Raw genomic sequence first — 20,202 nt, forward strand, 5'->3', positions numbered from 1 at the left:
GCATTATTCAAACCTGGTCTCATTGATATCATGAAGCCTCGAGTTCGGATTTTGTCCGTCTTATTCTTGAATTAATGACGGGAATATTTTCAGATGCACCGCCACAAAAACTATGAGGAGTAACTTTAGCTAGCAAAACCCAAAAAAACTCAACAAAAATGTATAGATTTTTATGGGTTTTTGAAGCCGACCTCTCGTGGCACTCGGTGGTATTGTATCTGAAGGCACGTCTGCATCGGCCTTATTTTTCAGACCCGACAGCTACGTCCACCTTTATACAGAGTCTGTGGTCTTTACAGATGTTTTGGGTAAAACTCAATGTGACTAATGCCTTTTTTTTTTTATTTTTTTTTTTTATTTTTTTTTAAAAGGTAATTTTTCTGGTGTTTTTTTTCTTTTTGTGATTTCTAATTGTTTTGCCTTCATCAACGCGGATGTAAATGAATGAATGCGGCGTCTTCGTTCAAACCACCGTCGGGTTGAAATGAGGATTCGCCGATCCCTGATCTTAAACGACCCTCGACTGTAACGCCTTTAGACTTCAATGAGTCCGAGGCGTTTATCAACTAAAATGTAACATCACAATAAATTGGAGAGTAAAATAAGAACCCCCTTGAAATATTTCTCTTTGGCATCTCGTGGACCGACACATTTTCTCCAGTCATTTTTCAGAGACTCGCCCAAAACCCGTTTTCCCCCCACGGGGCCACCTCGTCGCGTCCACGCACACGCGTACGTGAAGCGTTAACCTGCGCGGTGTGTGTCGGCCCGCCTGACGTTTTGTATTCCAGCTCCGTGCTGCGCTGCCACTCATCCGTTGTTGTAATGACACGCATTGTGAGCTCCAGATCACTTTTCAGATGAATTATTCTGTTTGCGTCTTAATATAAAAGCAAGAGGAGAGGGGGAAAAGAAAAAAAGAAGTGATTCAGCACTGCTCTGCCAAACTGTTGACATCTTTACAGGCTGTATGCACTCAGCCAAGAGCTATTTCCAGACTGTTGTTAGCGAGGAACCAAATGCTTGTTATTTTTGCTGCCTGTAAGGCTTCACACTACGAGATGTTGTTGACTCTCCCTCCCTCTCTTCCGTTCGTTCTTCTCTCCCTGTCTTTGCACAGTGTTTGCCTGCGTGTGTGTGTGTGTGTGTGTGTGTGTGTGTGTGTGTGTGTGTGTGTGTGCGCGCGCTCTGGATTTTCTAGCTAATTTATATGAGCATATTTGTCTTTTGTCCCCCTGCGCGTGTTTTCGGTGTGTGCGTGTCTACATTAGCGCGTGAGCGGGGTTAGCGTGCGTTGTGCAGACTGCCGATAAGCTTGTCGAGGACCTCGGGATCAAAAACAACCCATGTGAGGTTTTAAGCCACGTCGCTGCCACCTTCACACACTAAAATACACACACACACACACACACTTTCAAAGTCACATACACAACCTCCAAAGATCAAAGTCCAGCGTTTGCTGGCCGTCAGCGTTGGTTTACAGTTTTTTTTTTTTTTTTTTTTTTTTTTTTTTCTCCAGGGTCTGGAGGCTGTGAAAACTTAATGGGTTATTTTTTTTTTTTTTTTACTTTTTTGAAAAATGTGTATTTGTGCACAAAATGTGTGTGTGTGTGTGTGTGTGTGTGTGTGTGTGTGTGTGTGTGCGTCCGCGCGCGCGTGTGTGCGTGTGCGTGAAGGCCAACAAGCCCGGCCATAAATCTACCACCGTCTACCATCTAAGTGACGGGGAAAATAAGAGCGTGAAGGGGAAGTAGGGTTTGGCTCACTTTACTTTCAGTACAAACACACACTTATCTCGTACTGGTATGTGTGATTAACTCGTAGCTACGCGTGTAGCACGTGTCATTAACTGCTAAGTGCGTACTATGTCTTTTTGCTTGTGTGTTTGCGCAGCAGTGTGGGTTTTCCATTAGAGGCACTTCCTGCTCACTTTTCGGTATCCAGTTTGAAAAACACTCGTCAGTTTCAAATTATGCCCGGGAGCACACGCAGACGTGTTTTTCTGTAACGGAATACGATCAAAGATTTGGGTGGAAATGCCCAAATATTGATGATGAGGTAGATTAGAGGTAAACAATAAGACAATTCCTAACTTCACGTGACAGTTTCCAAACGAGAAACTTTTACCGAATCACTTCATAAGACATGTCGTCAATAAAGACGAAATAAAGATGCATGAATTGGGGCTGCGGCCCAAAACAAGTGTTGTACATAAGGTGGGAAGGTGAAGCCATCGCAATCAATGAGAGCGCTCCTTCTGATTCAACTGTCATCCTTTAGTCCAGCGCAGAAGTGCAGAATGTTTGTCTGCTCTCACTGTTGTAAACAAAGCACAACATGCCCTGATGTATCCTGACATTCAATGTTATCAAGCTCCACTGCGAGTCCATCATCTGTTAGAGAGCCATCGGTCCTGTTGTCACACTCTCAGTCCAACTGTCAAAGAGACTTTTTCATTTTTGTTTTGCTCCCTTTACGTCATTCATCCTCAGAATAACACATGCTGACAACAGCGTGAGCGGTTTCCAACTGAGCTTTTGTTTTTGCGGCGGTAGCCTAAAAAGTTTTGCCCTCGTCTCTAAACTTAGCTCGTGACGTTTTTAGGTAACCCATCAAACTGTAAACGGCATGTCCTCATTTGTGTTGGTGCAGTTGTGTAATTGTTTTGTGGTAACGTGACTAAGAGCGGGGAAGTCGCAGGTGCCTTGAGGTGGACTGATTCAATGTGATGTGGAAAATTCTGAGAAAGCACAGATAGATTTGTGGTGTTGGTGTCACTAGCCTGATTGAAGCTGTAGCGGTAGAAATATTTTTCAAACATAGCCTATGGTCGGTGTTCGTGCATCATAATCGAGTGTGACATTGGTCAGCCTGCTACAGCTGGGAAATAATTCGCTGTTATCCTGTTCTGTCTCTCAGTGGACCAACAAACTGACACTGAGTTATCACTAAAACACATTCTGGTTTTTTTTTAAAATAAAACATTTTTGTAGCAAATTCTAATTCAACAATTATTTTTGCTTGAGGAGTTTTATGCAACATGAACCTCACTCAAACATCTGTTTAATGATTTGACTTGTAGTTTCATTGAACTGTTGCATTTACTGATATTGGGAAAGTGTTCATATTAATATCGTGACAGATTTGAGCCACACCGCTCAGTCCCGACACACCAGCTTTAACTTGCATCAGGTTTTTGTAGCCAACCATTGTTACATGCGTCGTTCTCCCATCTTTTCATTTTGATATTCGGCAGTTAAAAGATTCATGTGATTTCTGGTACTTCTATTAATGTGCATTCACTTACTTCAGCTCGGCATTAATTTGCTTCTAATTTCCGTTACTTTTTTTTCGGGATGTTTCGGATTCATTGGCCTAAAATGGACCCGACGCTGATGAAATCTGTATCGATTCACATTTCGATATGATCTATTGGATGTGTGTGTGTGTGTGTGTGTGTGTGTGTGTGTGTGTGTGTGTGTGTTGCTCTCTGTCCAAAAAAGAAAAAGAGGAGTGTTTGGCCCGGCGGTGTGTCAAGGACGGACTAATCCATGTAATGGAATGATAACGAGTGTGGATGAGAGGAGCAGGGGAGGCTAATAAAGAAAGGAGGGGAAGACTCTCACTCTTTTTGTCAGCGGCGGAAGCGGCACCGCTATCGATCACAATCGGCGAGGGGAGGAGGGAACGCCGCGATGCTGACGAGAGGAGTTGAGTACCGTTGTGTGAGGAGGGGAGGACGGCACCGGTCCTTAAGTAAGTATGAGGGAGGCGACGAAGGCCTGGAAGGTGAGCGCAAAGTCAGAGGAAGACGGTGAGAAAGGATGAAGATCATAAAGGAGGTTCGGGAGGGCGGAAGAGTTAAAGAGGCTTCAGAGTAAATAAAGGAGAGGGCTCGGCGTGGAGGTCTGTGCGGAGACGGTTCCTCCCTCCGCGCCGTGTACTTAGAATGCCATTTCTGCTTGTATGACACGGCAAGGTCACACCACCCGTGACGGACGGTTGTCAAGGGAACCGTGGGCACCTTCCTCTTAAAGCCACAGGCGTTCGCACGCTTACGCTCACACATTCAGACACTCGCAGCCTCAAAACACATTCGCTTTCTTCTCGAGTCACATCTTTGACATTTTCTATCCTGTGAAAATGTCATTCATGTTCATTTCCCTCGCTGGGGAAGTTATGGCGGTTTTTTTTTTTTTTTTAGCGTGTGCTGGCGGAAAACCACTTTTGCTCCTTCGTTAAAATCTCGGTGACGATGGAGAGGAGTTAGTTTGGAACGCTTTGCTTGAATTGGCTTCAGTCGGTGGGAAACCCTTCTTGTTACATCGTGCCGGTGTCAGAGGTCGTGCGTGGCCGGTATGAACTTGTAACATAACATCGCCGAACCGATGCAGGCAACGAGTCGTACCGGAGATGTTAACGGGCGGAGCAGCGGTGCTGGGTGTGAGCATTGAGGAGGAGGATGAGTTCTGGGGTGCCAGGACTTGCTGTTGTGCTTTCCCGACGGGTCGCAGCCCGAACTCGACCAAACACGCCGGTGAAGGTGGGGGGGGGGGGGTTCTGCACGCGCTCACCTTGTTGCGAAGGCGTCGTGCTCCAGTGTCTTCCTGGAGTGTACGAGCACAGCAGACGAACAGGAACGCTTCGTCCTTCAAGAACATCGTGATGATAGTGTGGCGGAAAAATGACAAACAGTTGCCGGTTCTGGCTTCTGAAATGTGCTAATTTTTTTGTGCCATTCTTCACACAGATTTGCAATAAATTGGCGTAAAGAGGCGCTTCAACTTTTTAAGCATGCAAGCCTTTTTTTTGGGGGGGGGGGGGGTACATTAAAACTAGTTTTTGAGAAGCCTACATTTTTTTTGTCAAACTGCTGTCCCTGCTTGCGAATTGAATTTTTGGAGGTTTTCCAGACAAAACAAGACTGAATCAGCTAATCGACATCAGACGGTAAAAAGACGTTAAGCATAAATAGGATGTTCAAGATCAACATACACTTGATAAACAGAAATATATTTCTTTTTTCAGGTCACCCTTAGGTCTGTGAAAGGACTCAGAAGACCTGCTTTGTTTGAAGCCTTCAAAAAATACAAAACCAAATTTAGTCAATAAGGACGAATGTCAAGTCAATAGACAGCCGAGTGCTGCTCACTCCTACGCTCCTCTTCTCTGGAGTGGCGTTTGTAAAATTGCCAAGATACACATTAGAAAGAGGGAAAACTTAACGTGTTGACACGTGTTTTACAGGCGAAGCAGGAGATTATTAGCATTTTATTTGGTTTTTTTTTTGTATATCGTGTCAGCCAGGAGCCATTAGAGGAACTGCAGCTTCAGCCACTTGCACATCGGCTTCCCCGTTCACTCGGTGTTCGGGACTCCAGCGATCGTGTGTTTTATTGATCGGGTGATGTGGAGCACGTTGTTACGTTTTTTTAAAAGCCTCTGAGCTCACATTCTCCAGACGGAACGGTTACTGATGCGTCTGACCTATGAAAGACACGGGTATCGATTGTCGGACGAGTAAAGGAGCACTTCGCTCAAAACAGCAGCTGCTAACACTCTCTACGGGTACCTTTAATCCTGTGTTGGTGTCAGACGGGCGCGGCCGGCAGCGTCCAGTGACACATTCAGTGTCAGGAAGTTCAGACAACAACAACCTACAGTTCAGTTTGTCTGGTAGACGTTGGAGCGATCACATCACCGTTTTATCCTTGAGATAAATGTCCATCTCAGTTAGAGCGCCCCCTGCTGGTACACACACAGAGACTTTCATTTCTTTCTTTCTTTAAGATTGACTGTATTTTGGCAATAAATGCCATGAAAGCCAACAATGAATTGATGAGGAGCTACAGCCATTAGTCAATTAATGAATATGTTTATAGACAGAAAATCAATCCCAAATTACTTTGATGCTTGATTGATGATTTTGAGTCATTTTCTCAATGGAAAAAAAAAAAAGCCAAAATTCTCAGATTGCAGCTTTTCAAATGTGAATATTTTTTGGTTCCTTCCCTTCTCCATGATAATAAACTGAATATCTTTCGGCTGTGGACTGTCGGTCGGGACAAAATAACACATTTAAAGGTTGTACTTTGGGAAACATTAGTTGACACTTTTTTTTTTTAAACAATTTTCTGACATTTAAAGAGCAAACAGCTAATCTATGAATCGTCATCCAAAGATTTATTGAATAAATAATTGTTATTTGGAGCGTCAAATTGACTCTAAACACGTCAATTCATAAAAGGGATTGTAAGTTTTTCCTTGTTTTATAGGATTTCTTTGTAAAAACCAGATGAATTTCAGATGTGCAGGACCTCATGTGATTCCATGTGACTGTGAAACATGCGTTCTGTCTGTTGGAAACACGGTTTTGGAACATTTTCCTGACGTAACGTCTGCGTAGATTCCCGGATGGAAACTTTCCCACACATTTATCCCATCTCATCAGGCGTTGCAACATGTGATAAACATGTATCATCAGGGATCACATGAGAAGAACATGGTAAATAGATAAAGCCCCGTGCAATTGTTTTGTGAGTCTGGAACCCAAATGGGAGTCTAAAAAAAACAATGTGGGTCCAAGAGATTTAAATCCTCTGGGGAATTAATCAAAATCCTGCCTTTGCTCAAGTCTCTGGAAGACAAATTGGTTTGTTGTTTTTGCCATTATGCATTGCAGCCTATAATTATATCCAAGCTGTTGCTGCGTGGAAGCAGGTTTGTAGGCTAATTATTTGTGCAAGAAAGAGAAAGCTGTGCTTGAAGGGATAGGGGTGGGGGAGGGGGGCTAATATACTGATATTAGAGGCCAAATATCATTATATCATGACATAAATACATTGTTTGTGTTGACCAGTGTTGATCAGTCTATCTGCCAGAAGTGAGGCAAAAACGTTGTGAACGGTTTAAAATGGCAACAGCACCAGTATCGTGACGACCCTAAGGCCCCCTGATTATTCTTCCTCCGACTCGTGCTCGGCTCTCGTCCGTCGCTTTCGGTCAGATTGTTCACGACGTGCGGTGACTGTCGAGGAGCGGTGGCCGGCTGTCGAGGGCAGAAGCGAGAACCGGACCGCTGAGGAAGCGTCGCCGGCAGGCGGGACCGTCCTGACCTTCGCCGTGTGATTCCCCTCGTTGGTGACTGGTGCTGACTGAAGGCCGGCAGGCTGCGTCTCTCATGCGGAGAGAGTCACGGTAGTTAAAGATAGAGTGAAGAAAATGTATAGAAATGTATGTCTTTTTTTTTTTTTCATGCAAATTAGTTTCAAGGTTTTTCCAAATTAGAAGTTTTTCTTTGCGTCACTAATTGTGCTTCTGTTTTGTTACCAAATGGTTTGAAATGGGACCCCGGTGAGAGCAGAATAATCTGTATGATGTTTCAGTGGAAAGCTTGTGTCTCAGCTTGTGCAGACTTTGCAGAGATCCCACTTGAATCCACTTAATGAGCAACACCGAAGCACCGTTCTTCTGGCTATTTACTGGAAGTTGATCTCGAGGGAAATTTAGATTTTGTGCTACAGTCCACCTAATTACTGCAGCAAACTGAGAACTCCTGCATGTGTTTGTTAACATTTCCGCCGTCCTCCATTTGATGGACTGAACCGTGAATTCCGTCTCTCTGTGACATCTTGTTCGAGTCTCATCATATTCCTTGTTGGAGGAGTTTTAGGACCCCCCCCCTCCCCCGCCCCCCCCGAGCAATAACCGGCGGCTGTGATGTCCGATGACGAAGGTCCCGGCGGGGTCGTAAACGTTTACCATCTCGTCAGCTCTGTGATTGATCACGGTGCCGGAGGGAAACGCTCCCGAGCAGGTACAGAGGACCGCGTCCTTCTGATGCGCGCCGACGGACGAGATTGACATAATGCAAAGTGGAGATTACCCCCTTTGAAGAGTGTGTCACAGTTGAACAGATATTTTAATAACGCCCCACCCGAATACCGGAATCAAACTGAAGCATGTTGGCGGCTGGTTTGAAGCTCTGACTCCAATAAGCTAATGTGGCTAAACTTTAGATTCTTCTTTTCTAAACTGAAGCATTTTGGGTTTTTTTTTCCCTCCAGATGTTGATGGACTGTCACTTTAAATAAGTTCTTAGAAATATCAACATTTCATGTTCACCATTTCAACCCAGCCCTTTCTTTTAAAAAGGAAAAAGCAACCGGAGGTACGATCATTCTGGGGATTGGACCAAACTTTGCATCAGCACTAATATGTGTGTGTGTGTGTGTGTGTGTGTGTGTGTGTGTGTGTGTGTGTGTGCGCGTGCTGGTGAAGTTACAGAAAGATCTTTGCAAAGAGGTCCAACAGTTCTACAGTTTGCAGGTTGGCCATTTTTGGTTGTGTGTTTTAGCCTCCATGCCACCTGTGTGCTCCCCTCGCCTTCGGTCCAAATCCACCTCTGTCACCCAGCCTCCTCTCCACCTTCATTCTTTCCACTCAGGTGTTGGCAGAAGCTCCACTTACTCTCACGTAGCGAGAGAGAGAGAGAGAGAGAGAGAGAGAGAGAGAGAGAGAGAGAGAGAGAGAGAGAGAAATTTTTTTTATTTGTTTTTATTCATAGCTTTAGCCTCTTTCCTGGCCCACTTTGATGTGGCGCCGGAAAGCTTTGGGATGGAACGGCTCGCCGTGTTTGGTCACTGAGTTTTTCCCCCCGCGCGGTTGCGTCAACCCTCGACGGCCACTCGTCTGCGTCGGCGTCGGGGATGGGAGCACTTTAGAGAAGATGAAAGGTGGATCTGGGTGGAAGGCCCGGCTGAAGATTGACAGGTTTGGATGAGGAGGGCAATTTTTTCGTCCACTCGGGCTGCCTTTAATCTTCACAGGCGTCATTAGAAGAGAAGTTTGTGTGTCAGCACTTTACCTGCGGTCATGTAACCTCTGTCCTGTTTGGACTTTCTGACGTGTCTTTTCTGTATATACTTAAAAAAACCCAAAAAGCCTCATTTTGTGTTCCGTATTCACGATGTCAAGACAGTTCATCTTTTTTCTCCACTCACCGTGTCAGCCTCTGTCTTTGCCTCGTCTCCAATCCCTCCGTTGATGTCTCTCTCAATTTCCCGCATCTCATCCTCCCTCCTCCGTCTCGTCTCTCTTTTTGTCTGCCTGCTTGTTGTCTCCTCGTCTCCGTCTGTATCCCTGCCTCCATTTTTCATGTCATTTTACTCCCGTCCCCCGTCTTTTGCGTCGTCTTCTTTTCTCTCGCTGGTCTTTTGTCGGCTCGTCTGTCGTCAACCTTCCTCCTGAATATTTGACATTATGTTCTCTCTGTATCTTCGTATTTTCCCTGCCAGGTCTATTCTCGTGGTTTACTTTCTATCCTCTCGGGCCACCGAGATGAATTATTGAACAGATTGACCCCTGGCTGCTCAGCTGCTGTTTCGTGTGTGTATGTGTGTGTGTGTGTGTGTTCTTGTTTTTGTGTGTGTGTGTGTGTGTGTGTGTATGTGTGTGTGTGTGTGTGTGTGTGTGTGTGTGTGTGTGTCTTTTCTCTGATTCAATTTCACTTCTTTAAGTGCTTCTCGTCTCTCTGTCTTGGAACAACGTGTGTTGTGTGTCTGCTCGCTTTGGTTTTGCCTCATGGTGAGTTTGTGTCTTGTTTTTTCGCAGTAGAAAACTTGTTTCTTCAGTGATTTTCTCAAATGAAAGACATCAAGTTGCATAATTTCCGCGTTTGCTGACGTTCGTGTCGGCTTCAGTCGGAAAAAGGCCACTTTTACCTTTATTTTTGTTTTGTTTTACAAAAATAGAAAACCTTTTTCGGTCCCGTCGTGGGCTGGATTGAATCTTTTTTTAAACAGCTTGTCATCAGATGAAACACAGACCTGCGCTGAATGCCTCTTTAAAACTTACTTGTCATTTTAGATTTGAATTCATGTTAATGCTCGTCTTAAGAAGGAAAAAGTAAAGAAAAGTAAAAAGGGAATGACAGATTTCCAGTTTCACAAGCTGCTTTTTAGCCCATATCCTGCACATCTGGTCCAGAAGGCCTCATTTACATACTTATATGTAATTTAATTATAACCCTGTTTCCAAAAAGGTTTATAAAATGTAAATAAAACAGAATGCGATGATTTACTTGAGATGTTCGATCAGGTGTTTCTGTCCTAACTTTTTTGATATTTGCTGCTGCCATCAAATTCAAAATGAGCACATATTTTTCATAAAACAAAAACTTTCCAGTTTCAACTTTTGATGTTATCTTTGGTCTATTTTTTTTTTTTTTACATGTGTGTTTACATGATTTGGAAATCATTGCATTCTTTTTGTGTGTGTGTTTCCTGCAGGCTGTTCAACCTGACCCTGAAGAAGCTGATCATGCTGAAGGAGCTGGATAAAGACCTCACTTCGGTGGTGATCGCCGTCAAACTGCAGGTACGAGACGTCGCTAGAAATGAAACGGAACAAACGGCGGCGGGTGGAAATTGACAAAAATGGGTTGACTTACTTCGCAAAAAATACACTTCTAGGAAATGAAATCCAGCTACGATGTGGAATAATGTTCTTCAAACACGCAGAAAAATGTGAGTTTACACTAAGAGTAGCTTAAAGATTTGACTTAAATTGACCTATTCAAATCCCTGTCAACCCAACCAAAACATAAAAAAAAAATAAATCTGAATTTAAAAGCAGGTTACATGTTTGCTGCATCTGATGGAAATAAACAAAGTCTTCTAAATTCTCTTAGTGAGCTTCAATTCCGTTATATCTTTACCTTTAATCAGCAGATTTGTATTATTAGACTTAAACACTGAACAAGTCACTGAAATGTTGCTGAATAGACCAAAAAAAAGGAGCCTTTATTAATTTTTTATTTTTTATTCAATCTTCCATTTTCTATTTCTGTGCAGTTCTTCATTGTTTTGTCGAGTCAGGTTTATCGGATCTGGACTCACTTCCTCGTCTTCGTCTTGCAGCCAAAAGCGCTCTCAGAAACTCCTCCGTCGTTGTTTACTCTAAATTATTTGAGGGAAGTAGCGACGCTGATGGCTTTAAAGTCTCACCCCACATTTCACCCAGCCGGCAGCTTCCTGTTACCAAGAGGCCGCCGAGTTAGTTCGAGTTTATGTGGAGGACTTCAGAAAAGACGCTGTAATTTGTCAGATTTGGTCCAAATGTCAGATGTTTGGATCGGCCTCTAAAGCCGTGGCTCTGCTCCCACTTTCTGCTCCTTGGCTTCTTCTCACTCTTCGTCGTCTTTGTCTTGTTTTCCATCTGAGTAAACCCGTAAATTTCTCAGCCGTTTCTGGCACATGAAGCACTTTAAGCTGTTTTTTTAAATTCTTTTTTCCATGCCGCCGCTTCGATCTTCCCCCCCGCTCTCTCACCTATCAGTCAATCTCCTCTTCCTTCAGCGCCCTCGTTCTCCACCTCCTCCGTTCGCTCCTCTCTCGGTGTGTGGTTGATTCGAGTTCATTGTTTCGACTCTCCTGGGGTCGGCGGGGGCACGCCGGCAGCAGCCATCCGTCCGTCTTCCCTCGCTTTGGTTCTCTCGGCTCTCACACTTGTTTGTTCTCTCGTCATGTCGCCTCCTCAGGGCTCCAAACGGATCCTGCGCTCCAACGAGATCCTGCTGTCCTCGGCGGGACTGACGGAGACCGACCTCCAGCTCACCTTCTCCCTGCAGGTACGAACGAGGGTTCAGAGAGGTCACGGACCTGCCAGTCAGAAATAAACACAAACTTACATTCTTTTTATTTATTTATTTTTTTTAACAAAAAAAACAAAACAAAGGCACTGCGCCAAATATGACAGAAATCCATCCAAGCATTGTTGAGTCATTTCATTTCAAAATATGAGCATTCATGTCATTGTGGTGCAACAGGAAAAGGTCAGGGGATCACTGACACCATTAGGATTCATCCTCCGGGGACCACGAACGTCTGCAGAAGCGCTGATGTAGATACGTCTAGTGGACGTTTAGACACGAACTAATACATCTCAAAATAGCAGAGAAAATGTAATTGTCACGAGCCACAGCAAATATACATTTAGCCGAATGATCACACTAATACGTCATGAGACCTGCGGAGGGACTATTTTCTGATAAAGCAGAGAGCACACGAGATTTATAAGTTCAATATAATATATTTGCAGCCTTCGGCTAAATCCGACGATGACGCGTTTATTTTTGTTTAAAGCCAAAACCGTCCCGAACGCTGTCATGCAGGTGCAGGACATGTTCCAATGTACAGTAATGAACATCGAGGCTGCGTACGTCACACACACACACACACACACACACACACACACACACACACACACACACACACACACACACACACACACACACACCGGGCCTAACATTGGCTCTCCCCGTGCGTTCAGCCGGAGGACGGTTAATGTAATTCCTAACGGGGTTTTCTTCTGCTCTAAATCATCCCTTCCCATTTCCATGAGTCTAAATGCTGCTAAAAGGTCAGTGGGGTTTCTCTCTCTGGATCTCTCCGAGCGCACCGAGCCAGTCATTATACATTATACATCTAACTCTGAGCAGCAGCAGCAGCAGCGCTGCAGAGAGACGAGGCCGACTCATTTCAGGGCTTTCGAACGTTGTTCCAGGTTTTGTTCCATTTATAGTGCATCCGGTGAGATCCTTAATGACGGGTTATGTCATATAGTTCGGATGTGACTAAGTGGTTCGACACTTATGGGCGCCAGAGACAGGTCGGAAGGTGTCAGCGCCTTGCGCAAGCAGCCATTTAGATCAGTCTAATTATAAGGTCCTAAAAAACAAATGTCATGGCTTTATCAGTCTGAACCCCCGTAGCCAATCAATCAACCCCCCTGTCAGGTATGTGTTTGTGTGTGTGTGTGTGTGTGTGTGTGTGCGTGTGTGTGTGTGTGTGTGTGTGTGCATGTGCGCTAATGTGTGTGTTTTTACGTGCAGTACCCACACTTCTTGAAGAGGGACGCCAACAAGCTTCAGATCATGCTGCAGCGGCGGAAACGGTACAAGAACCGGACCATCCTGGGCTACAAGACTCTGGCCCTGGGGCTCATCAACATGGCCGAGGTATCGACGGTTTCTCAGCTCTAAAGTATCACAACGCTCTTATTGTGTACTTTTAACACTCTTAAATCTCCTGCTGTCATTTTCTTGTTCTTTGCTCTTTTAGTTATTTCCTCCATTTCCCAGCATGCCTTTTTTTTAACAACTCTAGAGAACACACCTGAATGTGGCGCATTGGAGCTCAAATTCACTTTTAGGATCAGAATTACTTTCTAATGTGTATTCTTTAAAATCAGATTTAAAACAAATCAACAAACATTTCCCAGTTTTCACCCCTCACTTTTTGTTTTACTACTGGAAGTGGCACTGAAATTATTAGTCAGTTAATTGATTAGTTAATCGACAGTAAAGCAATCATCTACTCATGAATAAGGAAGCAAAATGTCTGACGACCTCTCTGTGGTGAGTGAGAGTGCATCAAATCCTGAACCTTGAGGAGCCTCATCAGCGGTTTCAAGCTTGTAGGTTTTCAGCAGCGAGCACGTCCTCAGCAGCAGATGGAGGTTAAGCTGTGCGTCTGAGGGCGCTTCCTCAGCGAGCTGCCGAGTCAGCGGAGTCTCGTCCTCCTCAGTCAGACAAACGTCCCTGCTGATCTGAGCTGTTGACCCGACAAACTACCGGACCGAAGGCTCATTTCCTTAAACATGCAGCCTCTGCCCTCTGCTTAAATCCAATCTCGGTTTCACTTCATTTCCCAGCATGCCCCTCACACGTTAGTATTTTCTAACTTGACATCCACCAGAATAGCAGAAGCGGTCGTCCCTCGTTTGTTCTTTCGTATTTCTCCTTTATCGTTCAAAGTTTCATTCGCTGCGATGCCTCTCGAAGCCTATTTGACTTTAACCTTAGTTTTACCTTCGTCTCCACTCAATTCAAGCGAGTGCACTTTATAACCAGACGTCGGATTCCGACCTTTGACCTGGCGCTCTCCTCCGAAACGGACATAAATGTCGCCACAAATCAAACTCCCAATTAAATTTGAGGCTCTTCTGCCAAAAAGCTCCTCATCTCCTCCGGCTCGTGGCGATGTGAAGCTGTTTTAAAAGGCCCGTGATTTATGGAGCGGGTCGGTACTCGTGTGGATGTCGCTCGTACTTTATGAACGCCTGGAGTGAAGTCAGAATTAATCAAAGTATAAAAAAAACAAAAAACAAAAAAAAACAGCTTGAACAAACTGGCTCCACTTTACAGAGAGAACCAGAGAATGCAGAGAAACAGGACGTTCTCAGAAGTTAGTCGAGTGGCCTGTCGGGAGCAAATTAAAGTGCACGTAACGGCAGAATAAACTGATAGAAAACACAAGCTGAAGTCACGCCTCTTATCTAAAAGAGGATGTTCCTCCCCTCTGGTCTGTCCCCGCATGGAAAAATGCAGTCAAATTTTATTCATGGATTCCTTTCGACAGACAGCTGGAGTCTCGACAAAGGGCGAAGGGCACAAATACAGACGCGCACTCCCGAAAGGTCCAAACTCATTTCCACTTCGGAGCTGCGGTGAAAGTCGAGCTCCTGTCGGTGTATTCGGCCTAAAAGCTCCACAGCTGTGTCAGAAAAATAATACGCTGCAGGGGGCACAAGGAGGCTGTCAGAGTCACGGGGGAAATGTCACTTCGATGGCACCGCGCTTCATTAAGATGACAGGTGGAGTCCACTGACCCAGCAAGAAGCAGGACCGGGATGAACTGTTGATCCTGTGAGGAAAATAAAAGTCACAATGCTTTGCCTGTAAAATTGAGCTCAGAGTACAGATTCTTTGAAAAGCAAAGCCTTAAATACACACGTTCAAATTTGCCTTCAGTTTTCAAGATTATCTGGAGTTTAAAGATAGTTATATATATTTACCTGTACCTGTTCGTTTCAGTATTGATTCATCTGGTTATTATTTTAAGTGTAGAAAACATCTAAAACATACGTTGCTGTCCAAAAGAAAAACAAATATGTCTCCTACCAGCAAATCATCAAATGTGAGAATCTGGAAAGAGCAAGTGATTGGCATTTTTTTTTGTTGCCAGAGATTATTCTTGTTCGTGTTTTTACCAGATTCAAGTTCATTTTCTGTCGATCGACGAATGGATTAATCGTCTACTTGTTACAGCTCGGATTAACGTATTAAATTACATTCCTCAAAGTCGTCATTTCGAAATGAGGCCTCGGCGATAAACCGTGAGGACCTGAAGAACCGCGACTTGGTCACATGACGGGTATGAAATATTGTTACCCGTCGCTCCGTGTGACTAAAAGAACGAATTAGCAGTGACTGATAATCAACTATTATAAAACGCAGACAAATAGGGATCGGTGGGGAAATGCCTGTTAGCCGCCTGTGCTCGCCATAATCCAATTTAATAGTGTTGCAAGCAAACATAGTGTTACTTTATTCACCCGCTGATGTGAGTTACGCAGCATCTTAAATGTCCTAACAGTACCTTCCGCTGTTCATACCGGGCCGAGGGAGAACTCGTGAGGGAGCCGAACCGGCGCGTTTTATTGCTCGTGAATCGACCTTTTTCATCTGTCGGAGACGCACGCTGTGATTTCTCAAAAGTCACACAGTCTGGCTTTAAAAAAAAAAAAAAAACCTTGGAAAATATAAACTCCTCGGGTCCCGTTTCAGTTTCGGGTTTTATGTGATGTCACCGGCGGAGGGAGGCTGTTAAGAGATCTGACGTTCATGACTGGGCGTAAACAATTTTTAAAGCACCATGAAATCACCTTTAAAAACCACATTATTTTACACAAAGAAACTAAATTGGTGAGATTACGTAAAAATGTCATGGTTTTAAAATGCTTTTTTGTTTTGTTTTATGGTCCTTTTATGATACGGACAATTATGGCCAAAAATATGAGGAAGTTATTTTTTTTATTTTAACGAGACTTTAAAAAAAGATGTTATATATCTTTTTCAATCAATATCCATAGAGGTCATTTGAGGTCGTTTGGTGTCCGCTTCCTTCTGCTGCACTGCGATCCACGTTTACTCGGTCGTTTTTTTACACTCGAGTTGAAAACTCGGTCGTTCCATTTTCCTTTGCATTAGCACACCGCCAGCTCGGTCGGCCTCCGTATTTATTTTGCCGTTCCTCCGCCACCCGGAGACCGTAAACACCCTGCAGCAATCTGAAGGTGGAAAAAAAGTCACACTTAAATGCTGTGATTATCTTTGTGATGATAAATTGTTCTGCGTGTTCTTTCACCATTATACATCCCCACAAGTCGAAGGGTTATTTTAACTATTAAAATGGACCTTTAAAAAGCTTCGGTTTACTTCCAGAAGATGAACTTTCAGTAAATCCATCAGGGGCTTTTCAGTCTTTTTATGGGGAAAGAAAACAAACAGTCAAATTACATCAGTGTTTCTCATTAATTATGCACACTGCAGCCTTTCGTGCTGTTTTTGTCAGATTTACATAATTGCCTTTGTGACTGGGAAACGGTTAAAATTAGCAGCTGAGGGAGCGTCACAAAGCTGCCAGCAGCATTTGAAGCATCCGAAGCAACTGAACCTCAGCCAAGTGAGTGGATGTATGGCGGCGATGTCTCCCTTTTAATGTGTGGCTAAGGCTGTCTCCATAATAAGCCGCTCAGACTTCATTAACTCTGCGAGTGTGACCAGACTGCTGAGAGAGGCTGGGTGCCACTCGGTTAGATACACACACACACACACACACACACACACACACACACACACACACACACACACACACACACACACACACACGGGAGAGACGTGACGCCGCCTTTTGCTGCAGATGCAGAGAGAAACGATCGTCTCTGCTTCGCATGTTCACGTTTTTTGTTTTTTTTCGTCCCTGCCGTCTATTTTGGTCCGTTGTCTTCAGCCTCCTTTTGTGTCCTCGTTCCTTTATCGTCCACCTCTCTGCATCCGCTTCACGTCTGTCCTCATGTCCTCCTTCTCCCGCTTCAGTCTGTCCGCAGGGCCTTTTACTTCAGACTCTCATCACCTTCTTCTCCTACACTGTTTAAATGACGCGTTGGCCGAGGGTTCTTTATTTCTGAACGTTTCTATTAAAAGTTTGTGCGTCTAACTTCGTCATCCTGTTTGCATTCTGCCATTTTGGCATTCAGATGCATCTCATCTGTGGAGACAGTTGGTTGTCGGAGCATGTCAACAGTTGGTTGTCGGAGCATGTCAGGATTTCATTCAGATCAGCATGCTGTGAGGGCACGACAGAGACCAATGTGAAAATATGGATGAAAACCTTCATTTTTCTTACTTAACACATTAAATATACAAATAACGTACCCGATATAATGATACTTTGTCATATGACTTTAGATATCATTACATTTTCTTGCTGTCGTGATATGTTTAATATCATTTTTGGCTGGTTTTAAAGTCTACATTGTGTGACAAAAAAAACCAAAACCTGAATCATGATGGGAAGAATAAATGAGATTTGAATGTGGTCTGATGTGCTGTGTATAACTTTATGAAGTCGTCAGGCTCTCTGCATAAACTCAATCTAACCTTGTTTTAAGACGTTTCTTCTGCTTTTCTTGTCTTTTTTTTCTTCCCCCCAGGTGATGCAGCACCCCAGCGAGGGCGCCCAGGTCCTCGGGCTCCACAGCCAGCTGAAAGACGCCTCGGTGCCCGTCGCCGAGATCCGAGTCTACTCCCTGTCCAGCCAGCCCATCGATCACGAGGGACCCAAAGCAAAAATGTCTGGTAAGAACGTTGTCTTAACTGCATCTGTCTCTGTCTCTGTCCATGTCTGTCCTCCTTTCGCCGCTCTTCAGTTGTCTCCTTTTTTTTCTTTCTTTGGTGTCTTTCCAGATCGTTCTCCGGACATCGACAACTACTCCGAAGAAGAGGAAGAGAGCTACTCGTCAGAACAGGAAGGAAGTGATGACCCCATTCACGGACAGGTGAGTTCAGATACAGACAGTCACTTTGTTTACATGTATAACAGTGACATCAAATTTGTCCTTAATAGACTCCGTGCTCCGAGGAAAATACATTTTATCCTTATTATTATTAAACCGCAGATTAAGCAGCCATTGAAAAAGTCCTTTCATGATTCGCTCCAACTGAATCGATTAATTGGGTTCGACTTCGTTTTTATTTATTCCTTCCTGCTGCGGCGCTCCACTCAACAGGAGCCGAGTTCACTAACAAACCGGTGGGACCGTCAGCACAGCACTTGTGGTTTCTTTATTGTGTTACCTTCTCCTTTGGGTTATGAGAGAGAGAGAGAGAGAGAAGGTGATGGCTCTCGGGGGGATTGCGAGGGGGAATCGGCAGCCGTCGGTGCGAGAGATTGAAAGGAGAGAACAGACATCGGAGAGAGATAAGAGGAGGAGCGACGAGGCTGAGAAGAGTGAAAGGAGGGAAGACGAGCGGCAGGATAAAGAGACGTGTCGGGGTTGAAGAGGCGGGCTGCAGGACTGAAGCAGCGAGATAACAACTTTAATATAATTACCCAAACTTTCTTTTTCTATAAACTTTAACCGAGTATAGGTCTGCTGTGCTCCATTTGTAGATTTACTTTCACCATTTAACATGTTGTGGGTTAGATCCGTTGCTCTCAGCTCTTCTTAGTCATTAAATCACAACCGAAGTTTTGTGCAGTATCACACAGTGTCTTCATGCACTGTTTAAAATATGAAATAAACCAAAGTGAGTGTAACAAAAGGGAAGCTATGCTAAATACAGGCTGAATTATCTTCAACTACAAGCTTTTCAAACAAGTTTGAACTGAAGATCCGGATCGGTACACTTTTGCATTAGTGGGTATCTACGGCACTGAATGTGGAATGGATCGTTCCATAATGGCTTCTGGACACAAAACGCTCTATTAGGATCAATTCATTGGTCTTGGCCTTTAAATCTTGTCTTGTAATTACTTTGACGTAACCTTTCAAACACTAATTGTGACACCTTCTCGTCTCTCTCTCTCTCTCTCTCTCTCTCTCTCTCTCTCTCTCTCTCTCTCTCCTAAATGTTTCTCCCTCCTTCGTCCTCACCTGCTGCCTCTTTCTCTCAGTATCTGTATGACGAAGATGAGGAGGTGAGGAAGAAGAAGCCGCGGCGTAAGCTCCCTTCGAATGCTGCAATCACCAGAGTAAGAATCCCCCCCCCCCCAACACACACACACACACACACATACACACACACACACACACACACACACACACACACACACACACACACACACACACACACACACACACACACACACCTCCCTCCCCTCCCTCGCTCCCACATCTATAAATCCATTTTCTCACCCTCCATACATGTAATTCAGACCAATTTTCCAGGAACAAAAACATTGAGACAAGTCGCCCACAAAGCACCTGCGACAACACTCACATCCCGGTTTGTGTGGACACACACACACACACACACACACACACACACCCTCACACGCACAAACACACAAACATATACAAACACTCAGCAGGGACACAGATTAACACAAAACTGTCAGCAGCCTTGAAAATTACAATGGAGCTTCAATTTACAAGGAAAAAAAAAAGGGGAGATGTGTGTTTGGTGTGTGTGTGCGTGCGTGCGTGCGTGCGTGTAGCAGCAGGAGTTTGTCTCAGTAGGTTATTAATGGAGCTCTCCTATGGAGCCGCCGCTGCACCCCAACACCACCGCCTGGTGGCCGGCGGCGCGCACACTCACCACCTGCACTGCTGCAGGTGCAAAACACATCCATGCCGAGTGTGAAAGCTCCGAGGCCTTTACAACAGGCCCTCTGCACACTACAGCACAACACACACACACACACACACACACACACACACACACACACACACACACACATATATATATATAAATATATATATATATATATAGAGAGAGAGAGAGAGAGAAACATTGACATCCCCAGAGTCCAGCATGGAGTCGACTCTCTCCAGTTTTCCAGCAGCAAATTAGGACAAAGCCTCCAAATCACTACAGCCTCTCTGCAGCCACTCAGACATCCACTTATGTTGCTGTTGACAGCTTGGTTAGTTTTTTTGTTTTTTTTTCAAAACTAAAACACCCAGGAGAATAATTTTTTCACCTTTTCCCCTGAACGATCCCACACTTTCAATTATAATTGAGTTTCCTCCCATGAAAAGATGAGACTTCATCTCAATAAACCGCTTCAGGTAAAAAAAAAAAAAAAAGACTGGAAAGAAATGAGCTTCTGATTATACACCCGGATCTTTAAAAAA

General features: G+C 44.3%; 1 protein-coding gene across 1 annotated transcript in view; it reads left to right on the forward strand.

Annotated features, from left to right (window-relative positions):
- The window catches only part of LOC138212032 (phosphofurin acidic cluster sorting protein 1-like), a 54,944-nt gene that overhangs the window by 18,838 nt on the left and 15,904 nt on the right, over window positions 1-20,202 (forward strand). Inside the window, exons 2-7 of the mRNA XM_069172274.1 lie at window positions 10,290-10,377; window positions 11,540-11,629; window positions 12,893-13,018; window positions 17,557-17,701; window positions 17,810-17,901; window positions 19,020-19,097. Of these exons, the coding sequence (XP_069028375.1) occupies window positions 10,290-10,377; window positions 11,540-11,629; window positions 12,893-13,018; window positions 17,557-17,701; window positions 17,810-17,901; window positions 19,020-19,097 (619 nt within the window). The remainder of the gene's footprint in view (window positions 1-10,289; window positions 10,378-11,539; window positions 11,630-12,892; window positions 13,019-17,556; window positions 17,702-17,809; window positions 17,902-19,019; window positions 19,098-20,202) is intronic.

This window comes from Embiotoca jacksoni, unplaced genomic scaffold (genome assembly GCF_022577435.1).
Source record: "Embiotoca jacksoni isolate LCO1_2020_lvr unplaced genomic scaffold, fEmbJac1.0.p SCAF_51, whole genome shotgun sequence".
Classification (NCBI taxonomy): Eukaryota; Metazoa; Chordata; class Actinopteri; family Embiotocidae; genus Embiotoca; species Embiotoca jacksoni.